The sequence below is a fragment of the Salvia splendens genome, chromosome 2 (assembly GCF_004379255.2).
Source record: "Salvia splendens isolate huo1 chromosome 2, SspV2, whole genome shotgun sequence".
Taxonomy (NCBI): Eukaryota; Viridiplantae; Streptophyta; class Magnoliopsida; order Lamiales; family Lamiaceae; genus Salvia; species Salvia splendens.
Genome location: NC_056033.1, coordinates 30,738,110 through 30,762,222, shown reverse-complemented (window position 1 = coordinate 30,762,222; position 24,113 = coordinate 30,738,110). Strand labels below are relative to the sequence as shown.

At 37.4% G+C, this 24,113-nt stretch overlaps 4 protein-coding genes and 1 long non-coding RNA gene across 6 annotated transcripts; 2 read left to right on the top strand and 3 right to left on the bottom strand.

Moving 5' to 3' along the window:
* Nucleotides 1-1,302: 1,302 nt before the first annotated feature.
* Nucleotides 1,303-3,214, top strand: LOC121792164 (putative pentatricopeptide repeat-containing protein At3g11460, mitochondrial). 2 transcript variants are annotated; one of them, XM_042189997.1, is made up of 2 exons: nucleotides 1,307-1,651; nucleotides 1,756-3,214. In XM_042189997.1, exons 1-2 carry the CDS (start codon nucleotides 1,448-1,450, stop codon nucleotides 3,193-3,195), a joined length of 1,644 nt encoding a protein of 547 aa, XP_042045931.1. In that variant the 5' UTR covers nucleotides 1,307-1,447; the 3' UTR covers nucleotides 3,196-3,214. The 2 variants fall into 2 exon arrangements, with proteins under 2 accessions (XP_042045930.1, XP_042045931.1); XM_042189996.1 differs by having other exon boundaries at nucleotides 1,303-3,214.
* A 14-nt stretch (nucleotides 3,215-3,228) lies between these two features.
* LOC121792165 (rho GTPase-activating protein 5-like) lies at nucleotides 3,229-5,377 on the bottom strand. Its single transcript, XM_042189999.1, has 4 exons — nucleotides 4,843-5,377; nucleotides 4,230-4,470; nucleotides 3,915-4,145; nucleotides 3,229-3,839 (listed from the first exon to the last, which is right to left on the bottom strand). Exons 1-4 carry the CDS (start codon nucleotides 5,169-5,171, stop codon nucleotides 3,417-3,419), a joined length of 1,224 nt encoding a protein of 407 aa, XP_042045933.1. The 5' UTR covers nucleotides 5,172-5,377; the 3' UTR covers nucleotides 3,229-3,416.
* Nucleotides 5,378-6,257: 880 nt separating this feature from the next.
* Nucleotides 6,258-9,750, bottom strand: LOC121764405. Its single transcript, XR_006042561.1, has 6 exons — nucleotides 9,245-9,750; nucleotides 8,747-8,798; nucleotides 8,617-8,659; nucleotides 7,356-7,675; nucleotides 6,685-6,721; nucleotides 6,258-6,599 (listed from the first exon to the last, which is right to left on the bottom strand). It is a non-coding gene; the product is annotated as an uncharacterized LOC121764405 (long non-coding RNA).
* A 1,681-nt stretch (nucleotides 9,751-11,431) lies between these two features.
* On the bottom strand, nucleotides 11,432-14,016 carry LOC121764395 (probable small nuclear ribonucleoprotein G). The gene is made up of 4 exons (XM_042160427.1): nucleotides 13,895-14,016; nucleotides 13,779-13,801; nucleotides 11,867-11,988; nucleotides 11,432-11,763 (listed from the first exon to the last, which is right to left on the bottom strand). Exons 1-4 carry the CDS (start codon nucleotides 13,927-13,929, stop codon nucleotides 11,701-11,703), a joined length of 243 nt encoding a protein of 80 aa, XP_042016361.1. The 5' UTR covers nucleotides 13,930-14,016; the 3' UTR covers nucleotides 11,432-11,700.
* A 4,515-nt stretch (nucleotides 14,017-18,531) lies between these two features.
* Nucleotides 18,532-19,259, top strand: LOC121771893 (auxin-responsive protein SAUR50-like). The gene has a single exon (XM_042168793.1). The coding sequence runs from the start codon at nucleotides 18,559-18,561 to the stop codon at nucleotides 19,027-19,029; it is 471 nt and encodes a 156-aa protein (XP_042024727.1). The 5' UTR covers nucleotides 18,532-18,558; the 3' UTR covers nucleotides 19,030-19,259.
* Nucleotides 19,260-24,113: the final 4,854 nt, after the last annotated feature.

The window sequence follows — 24,113 nt, the reverse complement described above, 5'->3', positions numbered from 1 at the left end:
AATATTTACTTCACATATGAAATTTAAATTGTAGAAATGAAAATTTTGGATCTTAATGTTATTTTAAAGTTAAATACATTTCAAGACTTTCTATGATACCTATCATTAAATTTAGAATTAAAGGATTCAATCCCACACTCTCAATTTTGTGGTACAAATTAAACCTAATACTACTATAGAAGTTGTGATGCAATCATTCATAAATCTATAGTACTAGTATATGGGACTATGGTAGAACTAAATCTGCATCGAAAAACTCAGAAAAAGAGACTCAAATATGCTAAAACTTGTGATTATCAGCGGTTTTGTAGCAAAATTGGAAAACTACATTAAATCCTTATGACGATGAAAAAAGTGTTAAAAGTATATACTATTTCTCTCTGATTTTCTTGGTTACGGCAAAGACTGCACCGGCGAAGGCAAGGACGATCACAGAAATGGTGATCGTCTTCTTAAAGTTGTGCAGCGCATCCTCAGTCTCCTGCTCTTTCCTTTCAGCCAATGGTTTTTGCTCTTGCTCTTGCTGCACATCATTCATTCATATTCTTACCTTACAATAACTTTGAGTAATTAATAACAAAAATACGAATAAATATAATAATGGTGACCTACCTTGTTTTTGTGGACGGCGGAGGAAACCTCAAATTCCTTGTTGCTGCCCGGATGCAACTCTTTCTCTAAGTCGGCCGCCGGAAAAGGTTCGCTCGAATTTGTCATTCTTATTAATTTCTTGCTTTCAGTTCAAAACAGATCATGTATGGCTTCTTTTCAATTAACAAATGTAACCAAATCCACCCCACCAAATGTGGATCGCACACTGTTTTCCATTCTTTTTTTGCCGTTCAACTTCCCTACAAAATAGCTTCTGTGTAGCTTTCTATCATGTCATTCTACTCTAATAATGTACCCCATTTTTATACTGGCTTATTGTTCTAAATATAGACCAAATTTGGTATTTTTCACTAACTCAAAATTTGATCGCATGAACTTGTTTTCCACTCTTTGGAACTCTGCCGAAATTTGAGATGGATTTTAAAACTGAAGTAATACACAAATTTGCTATATCACTTTCTCTTATTTTTTACAATATTATTATTTTTATTAGAAAATACTCAAAAATACATTATAATTTTCAGTTAAATCAATAATATTATAATTTTCAATTAAATCAATAAACTAAAACACTTTATAGATTCTAATTATGATATTAGAGATTATTCTTAGACTAAATAATTAGCTTTTGAGTATTTAAAGATACAAAATTACAAATGTTATAGAAAAAAAAATTATTTTAAACAAAAAAGCAGAGGATGCCTCCCCCATTCAATGAGTAGGCAGAGCTTGCAGCTATGTTTTAGGACAGCGCGTCTTCCGCAACCCACTGAAACCTCCTCCGCCGCCGCGAGCGGGGCCAAATGGAACACGCAGCTGCGACAACTCTCTAAGAATGGGCAATACAAACATGCTCTGCTTCTCTACCGCCAAATGCTCTGCTCCGGTGCCACCCCCAACGCCTTCACCTTCCCCTTCATCCTCAAGTCCTCTGCTTCCCTCTCCTTCCATCTCACCGGAAAACAGCTCCACTGCCACGTCGTCAAATCCGGCTGCCTTCTTGAACCCTTCGTCCAAACGGCTCTCATTTCCATGTACAGTAAGTTCCGCTTGCTTCATAATGCGCGCAAGGTGTTCGACGAAATTCCTGACTCAGCCAGACTAACTGTTTGCTACAATGCTTTAATGTCTGGATTCATTCAGAAAAGTCTCTCACATGCTTTGCTTCTCCTCCTCGAGATGAGGGCTGAATGCGTGCCGTTGAACACTGTCACCATCTTGGGGCTTGTCCCCGGTTGCACGATTCCTCCGCACTTGAATCTCGGGAGCTCATTGCATTGCTTGGTTATGAAATTAGGTTTCACCTCACATCACGATGTTGCAAATTGCTTCTTGTCTATGTACTCGCGTTGTGAGTCGATCGAGTCTTCAAGGAGGCTGTTTGATGAAATTCCTGAGAGGAGTTTGATCACTTGGAACGCCATGATATCCGGTTACTCGCAGAATGGACTTTGTGCCGAGGTGTTGGATCTTTTCCGTGATATGCAGTGCTCTGGGGTCCCCCCCGATGAGGTGACTCTTGTTGGCGTACTATCGTCCTGTGCCAACCTTGGCGAGCAGAGAATTGGCCTTGAGGTGGAAGAGATGATAAAAGTTCGTGGATTTGAATCTAATCCATTTCTGAGGAATTCGTTGATCAGCATGTATGCTAGGTGCGGTAATCTGGTGAGGGCGCGTACGAATTTTGACGCCATGGCTGATAAGACTCTGGTGTCGTGGACGGCTATCATAGGTGGGTATGGAATGCATGGACAAGGAGAGGTTGCTGTGGAGCTCTTTGATCAGATGATCAAGGAAGGCAATCGGCCAGATAAGACCGTCTTTGTCTGCGTTCTGACCGCGTGCAGTCATGCTGGGCTGACAGAGAAGGGGTTGGGTTATTTCTACTCGATGCAGGAGGTTTACAGATTGAGTCCTCTTTCAGTGCACTACTCATGCGTGGTGGATCTTTTGGGTCGAGCGGGTCGGTTGGGAGAAGCGCTAAACCTCATTGAGTCGATGCCACTGCAGCCAGATGGTCCGGTATGGGGAGCCCTACTTGGTGCTTGCAAGATTCATAAGAATGTTGAGTTGGCGGAGTTGGCCTTCAACAAGGTTGTTGAGCTTGAGCCTACGAATATCGGTTACTATGTTTTGCAATCGAATATTTACTCGGAAGCGGGTGACATGGAAGGCGTGGCGAGGGTTCGAGTGATGATGAGAGAAAGAGGGCTGAAGAAGGATCCTGGTTATAGCTATGTTGAGTACAAAGGGGAGAATCATCTGTTTGTGGCGGGTGACAAACGTCACCCACAATCGAAAGAGATCTACAATATGTTGAAGAGGTTGGAGAATCTAGCAAAGCAAGGCGATGAAGGGGAGAATTCGGGTGTGCATAGCGAGAGGCTAGCGATAGCGTTTGCACTTTTGAACATGAGTTCAACAAAGGAAATTCTTGTTATTAAGAACTTGAGGATATGTGGAGATTGTCACAGGTTTGTAAAAGCAGTTAGCAAATTTGTAGATTGCCGATTTATAATTAGAGATGCAACGCGGTTCCACCATTTTCATGGTGGCTCTTGCTCTTGTAAAGACTATTGGTGAAGTTCTGCTATTCACAACATGGATACACTTTGATTTGGTTATAAAATGTCATTTAACTGAATAGTATTCAATGGATAGAAAGAAGAAACTGTGATGTGAAAAGGGTATGCAAATGAGGAAGAGAAAATAAATTACATCAACAATTTGAAATCCATCAGGAAGAGTGTGAAAAAGGCAAGCAGTGAAGGATATTAGTAGAATAAGATGAATGGAAGTAGGGTTCATCGCCATGCTTCCCTCGGCCCTGTGCACGAATTTGCACGCCTAATCACGTTCGCTTGTTTGTTTCTGTCACCTGCACATGCAGCATGGTAAATCTTTGATTGACTAGTGTTTCTCTTTGCTCCTTTCTTCAAACTTCTTGGCTGCAACCTCGATTGATTTCTTCCGCCTTCACCTTCAACGCCGCTGCTGCTGCTGCTTAGCATATCACCACAATGGCCTTTTCCTTTTCCATCTTCATTTTGAGGCTTTTCATTTTCCTCTTCCTGTATTTCGCTTTCGCCTTTGTTCTTGTGATGCATCACTGAACTACATTCCACCACAGAGTCCTCCCTCCTCTGTCTCAGGGTTTTGACAATCAGAGTCTTGAGGAAGTTGATGACTTGGACAGCGAACATCAACGCTGTCATAGGATCAGACATCTGCAACAGTTAAAGCAGCCTCATTAGTAGAGAGTAATTCTTATTGTTTGTTTTGATTTTTCAGTATTAAGTTACCTGAGTCATATTTGGAGCAAAAACCATGGCGATGTTTCGTGCATTCATCTTGTTGAGATGCTCTAACTCAGCAACATCGCTCATCAGATTGATCACCCAATCCAGCAGCGCTGCTTCTGTGGGCGGAAGGAGGCTCACAAGGTGAGCACACTCTTCTTCCGACTGCGCCTGCATCACCTGCTCCGCCTCCACACAATCCAGCACCCCTTTTGGAAGCTCTCTGAACCAAGCCTATACATACAATACAAATACAATCAATCAACTTTCATCACTTCACATCTTATCTTCACTCTTTACCATTCTAAACAAAACTACCTTGATGAGACCTGCTAAACAGTGAACGTCGATGTCATCTGGGATCAATCCATTGTTTAGCTGTTCCCTCACATACTCTTCCTGTCCATTTTCTGGATTGATTCGGAAGATTCCTTCAGACTCTAGGCCTCTCTGCGAGTAGAGGCGTCGTTGCATCATGAGCAGGATGGTAGGCACACAGTTGCCTTTTCCATCAAAAGATAGCTGCATCGACTCTGTTGAAACTCCAAACACTCGAGTACTACAGAAAATCCTCAATCAAACTTTCAACATCAAGGTGCAGGATAAAGACATGAGGTGATTGTGCAAGTTTAAGATGATAGTCAGGAATAAAGAACAACTTCACTGACTAATCTATTTTGGATATCAACTTTCATATGCAATCAAGACCATGTGACTAGCTTTTTCAAAGAAAGCAATATATCATGAAAAAGAAATGATATGCAAAAACATTTTGCACAAAAGTTCAAGACTTTTTGGTAGTATAAGTTTACATTCAAAAGAATTTAGCCGTTATGCTACTAAATATGCCTACACCCAAAATTGAGATAAAATTTAAACAAGAATTCCTCCAAGAAGCAAAAAAAGAATTGAAGAAACACAGAGAGCTGACCTGGCACTAGGAGGCCTTCTAGGAAGCTGAGGTTCAAACTCAACAGGGAGGCCAAGAAAGCCATTAAACCTATCAAAGGTGACATGAGCAACATGTCTAACATTGGTAGGGCCACCAATCTCCATTATGGCATGGTCTTGAATTCCACTCCTGCTTCTGCAACCAGCCAATGATTTCCTAAAAACACTCAAGAAAACAGCTAAAACAGGCAGCTCATCATCCCCTTCTTCTCCTATTTCACAACCCCTGCTGTAGAAATCAGCGTCGACAACATTCTGTTGTGAGGTGGAGGGCAGCTGTTGAGATGGGGAACGTACTATCTCTGTCATATTTCCTCCTTTAAAACAGTTGAGAAGCTTGTGTGTGTTTCAAGATTTTGAGTGGGGTTTTGATGGAGGGAAAAATATTCAATGGGGAATTGTTTGGTGGATTATTCTCCTGTTTTTGTGTAAAAACTGCAGGTTAATGATTATGGGGTTGGTGGTTGATGGTGTTAGAACAAGACAAGAATTTTGAGACACAGAAATTCTACTGTTTTGTTGAGTAGAAGTAAAGTTTATGTGGAATGGTGGGACTTGTTCATCATCATTTATATCATTTCCTCATGCTTTATTTAGACTTTATTTTATCTGCAATAACGTAGTAGTAGTAGTATATTTTTGTGATATTAAAGGTGATGATGCTTTGGGTTATATTTTTGGTGCTTGTTGATGGCTCTATATCATCAACAAGCACCAAAAAGAAAGAAAAGGGAAATAGATATAAAAATGAAATTTGAAATCGATCTAAACCCCAGTAGGTATTGGCACTCCAGTATATCAAATGAGTGTAATTAATGAGCTCTCCTTTTTTGAAGTTAAAGTCATTAATTACAATTGGCATTCGCTCTCATTTTTTAAAATGTACTCCTAAATTAAAAGAGATATTATTAATTGTTTAAAATTAGAACGTACTACAATTCTAAATTCTAATGTGTAGAATATCAAATAATATCTTAGTTGGACACACTTCGTTCACGTGAATTATTGAACTACAAAAAATAACTATTTTACTGACGGACAATTCCGTCGGTAATTCCTACTTTTCCGTCGGTAAACACGAAACCGACGGGATTACCGACGAAACGTTTCCGTTTGTAATATGCTTGTCGGTAATATTTATCGATAGACTCCATTCCGTCGGTAAATATTTCCGACGACATCACCGACAGAATATGCCGTCGGTAAGATAAATGAGGAAATCTGTACCGACGGAAATCTTTAATTAAGAAATCCGTCGGTAATTCTAATGTATTTCTTGTAGATTCATTTTCTGGTTTTACAGCCATACAACACAATATCATATTTTCCATTATACCATAAAATCCATAACAATAGCCAATATTTTTATGTATGCAACTCTTCCATACAAGTAAATCACGCAAATGAAAGGTAACCGATTTATTTAAAGTGAATCTTAAGTTTTGGTTGCAAGTCGCAGAAAACAAAGCTACAATTTACAACAATTTTAAAATAAGGTGATCTGCCCATTTAAAACAAAATCAAATGCTATTATTCTTCTATTTCAAGCCCAATTCAATGTTTCCTCCCGTCGAAAACATCTCTGAACGACTCGCTCTCATCACAGAACTGGTCTTGGAAGGCATTCTGCCTGCCTGGTTCTATAATCAAATACGAATGGAATTATATATAAGGCCACAGGCACGCCCCTAGCGTGATTTTAACAACGCTGCTCGCCTCAGTCCTCAACAACAATTTCTAACACACCCCAAAGCATGCTCCTAAATAAATGAGTGTACTCATGACCATGAATAAGAGAAAAAATAAAACGAAAGCGGCTTACCCTTGTAGCTTAGCTTTGCTCCATGAATAAGAGACATCTGGAAAAAAAATAAAAATAAAACTAATGGTGATTAATCATTAAGCATGGCCCTTTTATACTTAGTTTGAAACCATATATAGTTCACAACAACAATATATCGATTGAAATTCACCAAGAACATTTATCTTATAAGGGTACAAGCCTATGGAAATTGTCATCAACTTTGCGAAAGGTTCTTGGACGACATAAATTTATTTAGATTTCATTAACAAAGAATCATAGTTGGCAGATGAATTGAATTAGCTAGTAGCATCATTCTGTAATCAAACTCTACTAATATCTAACTTGTAGCTCACAAGTTACAATAGGAATAAAATTGCAGCAGGTAGATGGTGAGAGAGAAGCAAATGCAGAGACCATAAGACTTGTTTTTCAATGAAAAAATGTTTTAGCATACTTCTTGGCCAAAGTGATGAAGTTTTGGCAAATATTAGGTTGCTAGCTAAGGAACAAACTGTACGCAGGTATATAAATTACATATAGCCCCTGTAATAATCAAATATAAAGACAATATAAAGTTTTTCAATGCATTGACATCATATTCTTAGCATGATAATTTTGATATCCAAAGTTGTTCTATACATTTCATAAACAGTATGAGTTTTGGGTGTAGTTAACTAAACAAACCTTACCTGGATAATATTACTAAGCGACAAACACTTCGAGAGCTCGGTTCATATGCAGCAATAGATTCATCACTGTACATGCATAAAATAAGAGATCTCGGCTATTAGTGGAGTATTAGTTAAACACAACATTTATGTTGCATAAAAAATAAATTGAGTGAGATACAATTAAAATAATAAAATTAGAAGCATTGAAGAATGGGAATGTGTTGAAGTTCAAAGGCGTTTGGGTTGTCCGGCGTATCCAGATCGTGTGGTCCACTTCTCAAAGGCAGTTGCAGATGCCACAAATGCTATCTTAGACCCTTCTTCATCTTATTCCAAATCTGCATCAAAAAATGTGTTACTAATTGTATTACAAGCAAAAGTGAAAATAATTGTAGTTAAACTAAAGTGCTCAGCTTAAACTTGTCAAGATTTTCAGAATTTTGGTACTACTTTGAAAACTTGTTGCAAGCTCCTACGGAGTCAGAATTCAGTGAAACCAGTGAACACTAAATGATACACAAGCCTATTCTACAGGGTTAAAAATTCAGTGTCTAATTCGCAGCCATTAAAGAGATACATGCTCTTTAGTACAGACAATCAGAACAGAGGCATAAGAAAAAAAAGTCATTTTGAAAATATCACTATAAATCATACATACTTCGTTAAATCTGAAACTTTTACACAAGTTACCTAACATCTTAAACTAACTCCTGTTAAAATTTCAAGGCAAACTAATTTTTATTTTTTTAAAAGGCTCAACCAATTAATCCTGTTAAACTAACATCTTAAACTAACTCCTGTTAAATTAAAAAAAAAGCCTCGACCAATTAATCCCCAATAAAGTCCAATTCTTAAGTCACACAAAGGTTTAGTATTACTATGAGCATAATTCCTCGTCACATTATCTTTATCTGAAGAGATGGATTCTAACATGCAATTCATATGAGGAAGGAGCTTACGCCTTAGGCTGTTTCCATTTAAGATAAGGAGGAAGATGGTGAGAAGGTAGGGTGTGAACGGAGAAAGAGAGAAGGCAAATTTTCTTTCTCCCTAGTGAGTTGACCGATTGAGGGTGGGGAAGAATATAGAGAGTTGGATTCTTTTGCAAGAATGCTGAGTAGTTTTTACCTGAACTAGATGAATTGATGGATCCATATCAAACTAAACCCTCTTGCTGCTAATTGATTGAAAAAAAGGCAAGAAAAAGTTGGGATCAAGTTTTGGAATATTTTGTTGATATCAGAAATAACATTCTAATGCAAAATTTATTTATAAGTACCTTTGATCTTCTCTTGAGCTACCATATACACGTTCTCTAAAATCTACAGCTCAAGAAGTGAAATTCAACATTAAAAGAGGCCTAAATGTTAAAAAAATCAAATGAAAAGATTGAAGAATATGATCAATACCTCTACTCCTTGAGCAATCTTCAAGGCTTCTTCGTGTCAACATTAATGATTTCTGCAAGTTTGAAAGTTTAATGTCGTTTATGGTTTTGGTGCAGGTAGCTTAATGTAGCTAAGATTGCAAAATGCTCATTAGATTTAAAATCTATCAGAATTCAATTCCACACATTACAAATCCCCCTACTCACCATATCATCCGCCAAATTACCTCAATTTCATCACTGAATCAGTGCATTTGCATCAATAAAACAGCCTGTTTCAGTATATTAGGCCTAAACATAATAGTAATATTTACATTATTAATTAAGGCATTAAAAGGTTTTTAAACAAAAATTAAGGCTCAAATATTCGCCTGTTTTTGTTTTATCCAACTGTTTTCGTGCTAGGGCACGGCTGCGACGAGAGATTGCCCCAAATTTAACTGAATCCAATTCAAACCTAAGCAATATACTTCAATCCATGCCTAAATGTGTAATAGGAGGGTAGAAACAAGATTCTCACCTTAATTCTCAAATATTGGAGCTTGAATTCAATATTCAAAAATTCTTCGGCGAAGGGGCAACGGTGAAGGCGACACAATCGGCGACAGATGTGGAAGTAGCTCGGTGACGGTAGTGGCTGTAGCTCGGCGACGGCAGTGGCTGTAGCTCGGCGGACGATGGAGGCTGTATGTAGCTCGGCGGACGATGGTGGTTGTTCAAGGACGAATGTTTTTCGAGATTAGTTTTTTGGGGCGGGGGGAAACGATATTATGCTACTGATTACTACCGACGGATCTAATTCCGTCGGTAAAGAATTTAAGATTAAAAGCTTAAATAAAAACACCGTATGGAACAAAAGGGGGGAAATAATACCGACGGAGAATCCCTCGGTATGCTGTCGTTAATCACCAAGGGATTCCTGTCCGTCGGTAATCCCTCGGTATAGCATTTGATTCCTGGCGTATTTTGATATGATAAAGGGTTTCACAAAACTGACAAACCACTTTGGGGCCGAGGGAGCATAAAAAAAGTTAATTATCACATTTCACCAAATTTGAAAGCCTTCTAACTATTTTTATTAAGAAATGACTAATATCCTAAATTGGTCTCGTACATTTATCTAAAAATATTTAGAATCTACACATTAAGTTCCAACAAAAATTAAAGATCAACCACGTTTTGACCGGATTAATTAACTAAATACGGAGTAGCATTTTAAAAATCATTTTAACCTAATTAAGCTAATATAGTGAGAAGCGGCAAAATGATATTGTTTATTATATTTTTCTGTTAAAATGTGTTTTTCTAAATATTAACTTAATGAGGTTAAGTTATAGAATTGTTAAATACTCCTATAAATCAAAACATAATGTCTAACACCATAATTATCATTTGATATGAAGGATCGAATTTTTTTTAACCATATAAAAAGAACCAATTTTAGACTTTATTCTTTAGAAATTTGGTGGAGTGCAATAAAAATAATTGTACTCCTATGTAATAGTGATTCAACTGCATTTACCGTACAACTCATAAACGGAGACATATAGGTAAATAGTGTGTTTTTGTCTTGATGATGTTATCAATGCGAGAAATAAATGTTTTGTCATCATGAAAATTCAAAATTCTACAAGCTTTAGCCCTAGGATAGAAGATGAAATTTGATTTGTGCATACCTGTGGTGGACACATTTCATCAAAAAACGATACTACTCCGTACGTAGTTAAATGAGACAGTTGATGAACATGATTGGGGTAGCTTATAATGGACCAAAATTATTTCAACTATCTCTGTATGAAAATAAAATATAAATACTAACAAGGAGGAGAGTGATCAATTGCTAACTCAATCTCTAATTGCTAACTACAACTAATTTAAGACTATAAGATTTTAGAAATCTAGTGGTCTAAAATCTGTCACGTATAATTTTTATTTTTATTAATTAAATTGAAATATATAAAAAAAACTACTTAATTAGAGTTTTGGATGAAAATGTTAATATAGTGTTTTGAAAATATCAACACAATGCTTTCAGAATGTCTTTGAGAATGACATTCTACATGTATTATATTGACATATTTTATATACTATGTTGACATTTGTTGATGTACGAAAAAATTGGAATTTTTCAAAAAAATTTCAAATTTTGACATCGGAACATATGCAAGTGAGACCTCGTTAGAATCCTTATGAAATTATCTTTAATTTGATATATGTTATGCGAAAAAATAATTTAAATCTAGAAAGTTATATGGTTTTAAAGTTATGTGATATTTTAGAAAAGTTAGTTACAACTAATTTGTTGTAAATTGACCTTAATATCCTTATTGACGTTTTTTATTAATTGTATTGACATTTCGAGATTGATGATCTAGGCCCTTAATTTGTATATCTAAGGGCTATTATTAAATTATAATTAACAATTAAGTATTGAGTTAGTAATATAAAACTCCCCCGAACAAAGATATCATATCATACGAGACGAAGAATGAGATTCTTTCACTCATTGTTCTATCCGCAACGGTCTGCACTAATAAAGCAAGAAAACACGAAGGCAAAAGCCACAATTTTATTTTAAACTTTATGGCACAAAAGCTCCAAGATAAGTGACGCTCCTTATTTTTTATACAAAAAAAAAAATAAATAAAGTTACCACTTTGTGAAGCTAAGAAAAATACTTCCATATTCTTGGACGCTCGCTCCCTACTTTCGAATTACAATAATCGCGTATCATTCAAAAAGGAGAATTCCAACCGCGAATACAGATAATCATTCTTTACAAGTCACAGCATTTTTATACTACTGATGAACAGAAAGGCTCCAACATTTACAGGCATAGAAATGAGGAACAATAGGTAAGCTATTTAGTTTGGACGTCAGACATAAGTCGTATAATGTTAAAATCACTACAGCTGCAGTATCCAATATGAGCTGCCACTACATATTAGATTGGATGCATACACAAACAATGTACAATTATTGTGCTCTACTAACCGGCTCAAGAGCTTCCACAGTAACCACGCTGTTACCCCTAATTACCTGCCAAATAAGCAAGCAACAACATTTGTAAGGTTGATTGACCATCATGATGTTGTGAAGCATACAAAAATTCTCAACCACCACAGGTTCGAAAACGACTCACCACCATGCCTATGTCAGTTTTCTCATTTCCATTCACCTCCACAGTATTGTCCACCACCAGGTTCATGAACTGATCGAAACCACGCAGTGTTCCAACCACCATGCGGTTGGCATTAAGCTTTACTGGAAAGTACAGTATCAGACAATTTTAGTGTGGATATATGCATCTATATATAGAGAGGAGAAAAGAAACTACAGAGAACATCCAATGATATCAAGGCAAATTCCATTAAGCAATTAACATGAGGGGATGATTCTACATCAAGTTGCCTAAAGCATCTGAGTGGTGCAATAGTTTTCATCAGTCAGCATAAAGCGACTGATTTATTAATATTATTAAAGACTTAAGATTCATAAACCCAGAAATAATGCTTACATATCTAATCAATACCATGTTACATACTATATATAATAGTTTTAGATGCGTTATATGGCTAGCATAACAAAATTGTTAATCTAGTGCAAATGTGTTTCCATGGTATTTTCTGTGTGTATATTTCAATTAGAAGGCATGGATAGTGCAATAGCTTTAACACATGCTGTACACCAATACTCTACAGGGTGCTAAGGTTGATAGCTCTAATTAATAGGCTACAAGAACTACAAAGAAAGACCGCCATTCTTGCTTAGGAAGCACAGATTTTAAAGATAAAGGTTTTTGTAACCCATGGTATATATACTTATGGTTGCAGTACAGCCTATCCTTGCCTAATAATTGCACTCAAAGCATATCATGTAGTTAAGAGAACAAATGATTCCCATGTCATAGCTGTTAGTACATAGAATACCAAATTATGTAATTAGAATAGAGAATATCAGATAGGGTAATACATGTCCCTAAATAGGAGAAAATAAAAAGATCAGTACAACAGAACTATAGGTCGTGGCTTGAACTTGTAACCACCATGTTTGAACATCTAACATAGGCAGGTTATAACAACGCTCACAGCATCAAACAACGTAGAACCAATTAGTAATTAACTGCATTTTTATTTCCATTTTACTTTTATAAGAAATAAAAAAAAATGCTCGTCTGACTTAGATTCAAGCTTGATCATAGAACTAAATGACAATATAAACAGAAAATAAATTACTATAACCAAGGACCTCAGCAGGAATATACATATACATGTGAAAAAACAAAATAGACGCAAAAGAACTGAATAACTAAAGCATCATTATTTTCGGATAGGGACAAGGGAGAAAATGAGGGGAGGATTTTTATTAAGCAATTAACATGAAGGGAGGATTCTAGATCGAGTTTGCTTAAAGCAGCAGTGGTGCAATAGTTTTCCCCAGTCAGAATAAAGCAACTGATTTATTATTAAAGACTTAAGAATCATTGTATTCATAAACAAAGAAATACTGCTTAGATATGCAGTCAATACCATATTAAACAAACATATATAACAGTTTCAGATGCATTATATGCTTAAATGGCTAGCTTAACAAAACTGTTAATACCAAATTAAAATCTAATGCAAATATGCTTCCATGATATTGTCTGTGTGTAAATTTTGATTAGAAGGCATGGATAGTGTCAACAACTTTTAAAGAATGCTGATGGAAATATTCAAATTCATACACCAATATTCTACAGGTTGCTAAGGTTTATAACTCTAATTTTATAGGCTAAAAGAACTACAAAGATTGCCATTCTTGCTTAAGAAGCATAGATTTTAATTAACTGCATCTTATTTCCATTTTACTTTTTTGAAGAAACAAAAATATAGCTAGGCTGACTTAGATTCAAGCTTGATCGTAGAACTAAATGACAATATAAATAGAACATATATTACTGATAACCAAGCACCTCAGCAGAAATATACCTACACATGTGAAAGAACAAAATAAACGCAATAGAATTGAGCAACTAAACCATCATTATTTTCACAGGAAAAATGATAACTCACTCTGAAGCTTCTTGTCCATGTACCTGCCGATATGAGAACAAAAAAAAAGGTTAAGATCATTTGGTTTAATTCTTGCAATAAACGACGATTTACTGATAAAGCAATGAAAGGCTTACTTCTTGAGATCCGGTGGCTGTCCCGATCTGCTCATGGCTGATTCCTAGAGAGAGAGGATTTCCAGTCAGGGTTTAACTTCCGTCAAAAACCCTAGAATTTAGGAGCAATCATTCACAAGCCAGAAAAAATGGGCTATTGCAAATATTAGGCCCAATAGCCTTAGTAAATAAAAGTGGGCCTGAATAAGTCATTTCGTGATGGACATTTGAGTAACAATTTTTTTATAACGTTTTGAGTACTATTTGAGGGTTGTTTCTTCTGCGTTAGATGGGTTTTCATCTCCCAATTCATTTCTTATCAATTATATTCTTCGAAAAAATTACTTGAACCGATAATCATCATATTATTACTTAGATATGATTTATTTTTTATAGCTTTTAGCATTTGATTTATTTTTATAGTTATTTGGTTTGATTTGATTTGTTTTATTTTCATATGCACAAAGATTTCCTTCTTAAAAACAATTATAACCAACTATGGATAGCTACAGATCTCGAGAAGAAACTGAAAAATACAATTGTCAGCCGGATTTATTTTGTGGAAACTTAAATCTCCACCATCTACTTTTTTTTATTTAATTTACCATATTTAACTTGATTTTAACATAAAATTTGTTTTCACTGTAATCTTATCAAATATATATACCGATGACTATAATACATATTCGACTATTATAAGAATCCAGAGATTCGTATTTATATCGAATTAGAGCATCCACAATGGCGGCGAGCGGACCGGCTAGCCGATCCCTAGCGTTCGCCGGTCAGCTCGCCGAACCATTGCAGCAGACGAGCGCCAAATCGGCGAGAAAAACGGCGAGCGCATGTCGATTCCCGAGCGCTGGCTGATGCGCTCGCCGATCGACTGACCGCCATTGTAGGCTCCCGATCGGCGAGCGACCGGCCAGCGGATTTTTTTTATTTAATTTCCGAAACACTATATATACGCGATTTGCACGTCATTTTATTTGCACCACTTGTTTTAACGAGTATTCTTTCTATCTTAATTTCTGTACAAGAGCAACAACGTGAAATGGATCACAACAACGAGCCTACTCCAGGGACGAGCGGGTCTCAAACTCCCACGGTACCCGTGGGAGGTGGATGGGGTCCGATGGCCGGGTACTACAACATGTACCCTTGGCAGCAGATGATGCCCGGGATGGCATCCGGGGGTGGTATGCCGGGATGGCAGGGGATCCCGGGGGGACCGGCGATGCCGGGCGGGCAGGGGGTACCGGGGATGCAGATGATGCCAGGGGACGCCGGGAGGGGGGACAACGTCTATCGCCCCAGTTTTAATTTTGTGACAGCTTCTTCGCAAACGTCGACCACATCGGAGACGCAGTTCACTGGGTGTGATATTTTCTCCTTAGAGGAGTTGGGGACAGATCTCGGGGATGCGGACACCCCCGTTCAAACGGGGGGGAGTAGGGCGGGGTCGGGGCGTGCCAAAGAAAAAGAATGGGAAGGGCAAGAGGGTGGTCGGCGAGTCGTCGCAGCCGACTGATGACGACAGCCCGGCACGGAGGAAGTGGACGGACGCAGAGAACGTCGTGTTGTCCAAGGCGTGGGTGAGTGTTTGCGATGATCCCCTCGCCTCGAACAATCATAGGATCGTCAACTTGTGGGCTAAAATAGCAACAGCCTACAAGGCATTTTGCCCGGAGGGGAGGCCACGCAGCGGGGAGGAGTGCCGTAAGGGGTGGGACCGAATCAGGGCTGGGGTCTCCCGATTTTCGGGCTTGTACACCAACACCCTCCGAGCTTTATAAGGGCTGAGGACGACTGCAGGAGGATAGCGGAGAAAGCCTTCCCCGTGCCCGAGCTTTATAAGGAGTTCACCTACTGGAACTGTTATGAGGTGCTGATGGACTCCGAGAAGTTTCGGGCAGGTGTCGATGCTGCCTGGCTGAAGAAGCAGCGCCTGAACTATACCGGTGATTACAGCGGCGGCAGCAGCGGCGGTTCCCACGACCTCCCCGAGGATGTACAGGAGTTCCCGTCTCCTCCCGCGTTTGCTCGCCGCACTCGCCCGGTTGGTCAAAGGCTGGCGCAACGGGCTCGCCAGGCCTCCTAGGAGGTCCAGTTGGCATCCCCCCCTGTTGGCGGGTCGACAGTCGAGCTCCTCTTCTTCGCGCATCAACAAACGCGAGCTCAGATGTACAAGATCTTAGCTGAATGGAGGGCGACAACTGACCCCGAGGAGAAGAGTTTTCTTCACGCAATGCTCGTGAGTATGCGGGCCGATTTGTATCCCGCCGCGGCACAGGTGGGGGGCTCAGACGCGGGCTCAGATTCCGCAGATTTGGGGGTCCTGGCTAGCGACGACGGCGAGGAGTGAGGCGGAGGCGGGGGGCTCGTGTGTGGCGGAGGAGTTTTTTTTAGATTAATGTAATTTTTTATAATTAATGTACTTTTTTTAATTAATGTACTTTTTTAAATTTCAATATTATTATTGAGTTTTCTCGTATCTGTGTCGTAAATTTAATTCCGTATTTTGTGTGATTGTGAATTATTTGTTTTTATAATTTTGTTTATTGTGGTTAGGCTATGACTGACCTATTGCTTGTCCAATTGCTTGTCCTGATGATATGACAAGAGGAGTTTTTAGTGCTACTGATGTGGCAGAAGAAGTTTGTGACAAGGCTATGACTGGGTTATTTCTATTGGAGATACTCTTATATAGTAGATAATATAAATTTTTGGGGTGGGGAGATACAGTGGGAAATGGGAGGCAATTTGGAGTTTGGACCATAGAAAGTGATGAAGGTTGAGTTGACCTCGAAAGTAAGCTCACCACTTCAACTGTATCCTATATAGTTGGATATCGTGTTTCATTTTTCAATTACTTATTTCATACTCTCTCCTCAGTCCTGTCTCTCTAGAGTAGAGAGGCTTTTTTTCACAAAATTTAAGAAAAATTATTTTTAATAAGTTAAATAAAAAAAATAGAAAAAAAGAGGGCAAGATAAGAGATAAGAAATATGCTTATTTTTGTAAAAAAAAGAAAGAAATAATTGTACTATATTTCTTTTAATTTTTTGTGTGAATTTTACTCCAATTTCTTTGCTACCAAGGAGTACCAAGTTGGCAAGCATTCCTTTATCAACTACAAAAGGCAAAACGCAAAAATATAAAATCATATATTTAGTGCCGTCTTTGTTTACTTATTTTCCGGATCATGATTGGCTAATTAAATTTAAAATTTGCTAGTTGACAAAATTTATTGCCCATATACTGGTATACATACAGCCTACATCACTTTTTATCTTTAAAAATGATCATCTGTTTGCCTACAACATTATATATAGATATAGGAATAATATGCTATGCATCTTAGGTGAGTTCCTTATATGAGTACCGCTCTCGTTTGAAACACATGTAGCATGGCTTGTTTCGATTTATATATTTAGTTCTAATACATTAAAAAATGTTATTGAAAATTTTAATTTCACAAAATTCATAAAACTCAAAGCATGATTTGTTATTTTATTAATTTTTTTGAAATTATTGAGAAAACGAACAAATTAAGCTTTGATTTTTATAAATATGTGAAAAAAAAAATTCAATAACATTTTTAATGTATTAGAATCAAACTAAATATATAAATCGAAATGAACAACGCTACATGTATTTCAAACGAGAGCGATGCTCACATAAGGTGTGTAGCATATTATTCCTCTATATGCATATACAAATCATGTTAAACATATAATAGTTGGATGTTATTAATTTATCCCTAAGTAATTGTCTCTAGTTGTGAAACATTGGTATAGTTCATCTGCTACCTATGAGGGTATAACTAGAATAACTATCGAAAAATATCTAAATATTATCAATTAATTAAATACAACGGACTAATAAACTCTACTAATACTAATTGAAAGCTCAATAACAGTTGGCATCTAATCATACTAGTGAAACCTAATCAAAGAGTCTCATTTCAAAAGCTTGGTGATGAGTCAAGAGACGTCCATTTTTGGTCATGGACCATCGTCCATCAATAATGATACAGCCCCACTAATCACTCAGCTAATTAGTCTAACAACTTGCTGGCGCACCTTACTGGTATCTTGGTAATTAATTATACCTTTTTACCTATAAATTTTTTTATACTAATACTACCTTTTTACCAACTTTAAGGTGTATATATAGTAATAGTATATTAGCTCCACATATAAATGTATTTCCAAAATTTATTTCGACAGTAATATCTCATATTTTATTTACCTATACATAACTATAAGCTACTACTCGTATAATTTACTAACATTATAGATTTTTTGCATTTCTAAACTTATTTTGGTAGACGAGAAATAAATGAAATTTCTTATTAATTCTTACCGCCTTAGATTATGATTGGTGCCTTGGTGGTGCGAGTCTAGTTTCCACAAACAACCTTCCTTATTTTATTGGAAAAAAATTGTAGGAGTAATAATAAGATCATCCAAATGTTTCTTCGAATATACCTATACATATTAAAGTACTTACTAACCCTAATATAATGTTACTGGAACAAACTAAACGAAAAATTGAAAAGAATTCCACGTCAATTAACTACCACAATCATCCAAAGTCTCTTGATTCAAAAAGTCAAATGAAGTGACAATTTCCCCCAAAAAACACTACAAAAAGCCATCTCCCATCCACCCTTTCCCTCTATGCAACAGTCAATAAACCACAAACTACCTCTTCCACAAAATTGCTACATATATCCAATCCATTACACAAAAATGTTGGGGAAGAAACTCGGATCAATGAAGAAACTCGGCTCAATTAAGAAACTCGGACAAATGAAGATACTAGCCAAGAAGGTTAAGTCCATTGGAAGCAACGAGGCATCATATGATGACAACTTGCTTGGGGACGACCTCTCCGAAGCCACGACTCCCGTTGGAACCTTCCCGCTGTACGTGGGCAAGTGCCGGCAGAGATTTGTGGTGCCAACTGGCTATCTCTCGCACCCTTTGTTCAAGATCATGTTGGAGAAGGCGTATAATGAGTTCGGATTCGACCAAAGAGATGTGCTGGTTGTACCGTGCAGTGTTGCCGCATTTGAAGAAGTGATCAGTGCAATTCAATGGTGCAATCCCAAATTCGATTTTGGTGAGTTGGTGCAGGAGTTTATTTAGCCTAAGGCCTTGATTAGTTGTACATTAGTCACATATAGTATATTCATAAGAAAGTTAATTCAGTCATTTTATGGCAAATACAATCAACCTTTTCAAGATCGAACAAGTACAAACAAGTCAGATTAATCAGACCTAATTGATTAATTGGCAGAAAGGTTATATACCAAAAACATCAACTCAAAAAAGTGTAAAGTGAATGTTTGATTAATTTGGTGTTATTTTTGTTTGAAAGCTTTATTTGAGACAGATGCATATATATATATATATATGGGTTAGGAATTAGGATGTTCCTTGTGTTGTGTATACATTAATGGAGTATATAATCTTCACAACTTTAGAATTTGGTTTAGTATTTTCCCCTTTTCTTTTCTTATTTATTTATATGGAAGCGGGAGTAAAAAAAGTATTCAGTTTAAGATTTCTTGCTTTGGTTCAACTTCAACATCAGCCTCAAGATATCGAAACCTTTAAAACCACACCACTTTGCAAGATAAAATAAATAATACTACCTGATTTCCCTTTCTTAGATGGCCAGCCTCCAAAGTCCAAATAGACACGATTATTATAAAATATAAGTTACGTGAAAAAGTAACTTAATCTTTTTCCGTTTCAATAATAAAATTAAATTTGAATCAATTAATCTAAAATGCCCTCTGAGTATTACATCAAGACACAATCAATTATATTAATATATAAAACGGAGCGGGAAACCCTAATCGCTACCAACAATGGTAGAAATCTAGTTGAAGACAAAATAAAATCACTTGATTCTGGCTTTCACATATGAGAATGTAGCCTCTCATGTATGGCTGTAGCTTCTATTGAAATGTCAACTAAATCAAGTTGGCAAATACCATCAAAATCACTTCTATTTCAACATGTGGGCCTTTTCATAGCATTCACGCTCACACTTGTAATTAGTACCAAAGGGCAACGAACAACCAACGAATTGATTGATGTGATTATTACATTGATCTTCGATTACGATCGTAAAAGTAATTCTAAATATATTTTAGATGATCAAGATGAAGCCCATCATTATATTTATATATAAGCCAGTCTTGCGAAATGAAGCCCAATACTTGATAGCCCCAATCTTGTTCAAAATCCGACAAATATACTACGATACCGAAACCACCCCTAAATCAGGGAATTACAAAGTGACATAAATATGAAATTTTATGCATCTCACAATCACAGAAACATAAATATTATCATTACATGTTGTGATTATGAGTGAGTTGTATTCTAAGCTTAACCACAAATTCGACCTAACCCATTGGGGCTGATCAGTTTGGGTTTAGTTCAAGCCAACTTAATTCTTTTGGACTATAATAATGGACCAAGTTATATATGACCTACATCTCCGTTGGGCTCATAGGTGCACATGGGGTCGTCCATTAATGACCCTCAAACGACCAACGACGTGATCACGTGAATACATGTTTTAAGTGCGTCTGCAGTTTACACTGTTCGTAATTCTGACTATTACATCAATTATGATGTGGAGATATGAAAAAGCAAACCATTCAAACTTCAAACCATTAACTCACGGTACAATATTTGAATATCCATGAGTAAAAAAAAGGGTGATTTTTGCATGCTATTTGAGAACGGAAAGGATTGACAAGTGAAGGATTTAAGAGAACGAGGTGGGCTTTCTTTTAAATAAGAACTATGTCCTAAGTATATTTATTTTTGCGAAATATGTTTGTCATGCCATATTTTTTGTGTTGCTATGGGACCTATCTGAAGTGGCTTTTGCCATGTATGGTTAATCGAATTCGGGTCTTACTAGGGAGTGAGTCCCTACTCAGGCTGGTGTACACCCCGTAGATCGTGCGCTATCTCATTGAGTTGGCCGGTCTAGTAGCTTGGAATGTTGCCACATTCATTGTCATGTATGTTCAGATATGGTATGGTGATGTGAGGATATTGAGGTTAATGATGATGATGATGTTGGTGAGATGTTTTAGTGACTCGGGCCCTTTTAAAGTTAAAACCCCGAGGTCACTCGTTAATGGCATGATAAATATTTTTATGAAAATGTTTTCGGGATGAGTCCACTGAGTGCATCAAGTACTCAGCCCTGCATTTTTTTTAAAAAATGTGCAGGTTGAGCTGTGACAAGCACGATGGGTGTTGAGTAGGGCTGGTGAAGAATTGTGTTTGCTTTTAAATGTTCTGAATATATTGTGTCTTCATACATAATATTATTCTTCTCTCGAATGCTTCCGCTAAATATTGTTTCTTTTGAGTTCGTGTATTGTTGAGATATTTTCATTTGGAGTTGTTGATTGTTGAAATGATACTCTGATTTTATTTGAGCTATTCCCGTTTGTTTCGAGCTATGGACGAGTTGTGTTGATTTTCCCCTTTCTCCCCCGCTTCTTTAATCCCCCCCTAGTCGCGATCAACCGTGTTTTCTATCCTTAGAAAATGCGGGCGTGACAGAGTGGTATCAGAGCTCGAAAATTGATCAAGCAGTCTTACTTGGATAAGAACTGATTTCAAAATTGTAGCAGCACTGCTGAAAGTATCTTAATCAGAAAGGCTGCAGAATTAATCAAGAAAACAAGAACAACATTTCTAGCTCGAGTCTTTTAGATCTCATCACCAACTTGCAAAAATTGGTTTGAAGAAAAATAAAGCAGGGTCTAAGTTCCATTGAACTTCATTCCTAAAGTTGTTTGCAGTTATGACCTTCAGTATGATCACATCTCCCATACATGTTTCTTCAAATGATGGAATATTCTTCTTGGAACTTTTGTACACCTTTTTATTTCGTAACTATGCATGTGGCAAGTTCTTTCTTGCAGAAGTGAAATTCTTTTTAGCTCAGTTTCACGACATATAATGTTTCATGCAATGATTTTTCTTTCTGTAACACCAAGTTAAGGCTGTCATGTTCTCTTTTCCCTTAACGTTTTTGATCTAGCTGATTTTCCTAAAAAGTTCAATTCACGTTGGTTGCATTTAACAAACTTGTGAATTCATTGATGTGATTTCGAACTTATCTTTCGGAGTTAGTCGGGGCTGCGCGGTATTTGTTCGGGTCGTTTCGGGGCTGTTCGGAGTTGTTCGGGGTTGGTTCGGTGATGGACGATGGATGAATTGGACGACGGCAGCAGCGGCTCGGCTGAATTGGACGACGGCAGCGGCGGCAGAGTCCCTCCACTCCGACGGCGACGACGGTGTGCGAATCGTCGTTGGGACCGACCGGTGGCTGCACCCTTCGCGGCGGAGGCTGAACCGCACAGCAGCGACGGCGTGCGTCGGTTCAGCGGGCGACGGCGCGGTCGGTGCAGCGACGTAGCAGCAGCTGACGGCGGAGGTGGAAGGCGACGCCAGATCGGAGAAGAACGTCGGGAAATTTGGGAGTTCCTTTTTCAGACGAGAGAGAGAGAGAGAGAGAGAGAGAGAGAGAGAGAGAGAGAGAATGAGAGAATGAGAGAAGGCGTGGAGATAGTAGGAGGGAAATTGGGCTTGGACCTCTTTTGTTTCATTTAAGAAAGATTTGGGCTACTAATTGGGCCTCCCCTTTGTTTTAGAAAGTGGGCCTTTAAATTAAAAGGGAAGATTTACTTAAGTTGGGTTCCATTTAAATTGTCTTGGGCTCACAAATTAAATTGAAGACTAATAGTGGGGCTGTGAATTAATTTAAATACTTGGACCAATGAATAACTTTAATGGTGAAGAATATTTAATTAATTTCCACAATAATTCAAATAGTGAATAACTTTATCTTATGTCGGAAATAATTAATTCAAAGAGAAATAATTGCGGGGATTTAATTCCGAGCTTAAATAATATTGGGAATTAATTTCTATATTTTGGAGGAAAGTACGAGGAGCCAACGGATGAATTATGGGCATCCAAGCCCCTTGGCCTAGCGGTAAAGGGTGCTGGATACCGCATTCATCCTGGAGGTCTCGAGTTTGAACCCTAGGTGGCGTAATTTGTCTTTCCTCCTTGTTATAGGAGTTGATTTGTAATTTCCTCCTTCATATATAGGGATGTCAATCGGGCCAGCCCACCGGGTTTCGGGCCAACCCTATTCGGGTTGCGGGTCAATCGGGTGCGGGCTAATCGGGCTGTTGTTTTTCCGGGTTATAAAAGTTCAACCCTAACCCTAAAAGCTCGGGTTTCGGGCTAGCCCATCGGGTTAATCGGGTTGCTATCGATAAAATTAACATGCGACCAATCCAATAAATAATGGTGAAAATTAGTTATATTTATAAAATGTAAAATATTTAATTATTATAAATTTGAGATATATGCTTAAACTCAAACATAAACATGATCAAATACTAATATTTGAGATTTATGCAAAATAAAGCATAAACAAGAAATTTTAACGCATGTTTAGAAATTTAAATATATTTTTAGTGAATTTGAAGTTTCTAATTCATTTATCTATTATTATATTAATAAAAACTTAACATATAATTTATATATTTAATATATAAAATGGAAAGTTATTTTTCAGTAATCTATATTATAAAATAATCAATGAAGTGTCGAATTAGAGTCAAACAAATAGAACAATATAAATTTTATCGGGTTTCCGGGCCAGCCCATCGGGTTTTCGGGTCTGGCCCTAACGGGTTGCGGGTTAATCGGGTGCGGGCTAATCGGGCTGTAATTTTATCGGGCTAGAAATTTTCAGCCCTAACCCTATAAATTTGGCGGGCTATTCGGGCCAGCCCACGGGTTGCGGGCTAAATTGACATCCCTATTCATATATATGATATAAATATATGAAGTTAATTTTAAAAAAAAACGAAGGAATTATGGGCACAAGCGGCCGCCGAATAATCGAAAATATGTGAAAAATCGAGGGAACAAGATAAAAGACTTCAACTAGGGTGCATGTTTTTTTTATTTTATCTAATTGGAAAGTATGTTGATATATGTATTATTTAAATTCTAAAGGTGAGACTTCGCAAGGGAATCGAGATACCAAAGGGAAGGAAGTGTAGAGAATTAAGCAATTGAGGTGGGCTTCCTTTTTAAATAAGGACAAAAGTCCTAAATGTTTTATTTATGAGAATGAAAATGTGTTTATCATGCCGTGTTTTGCT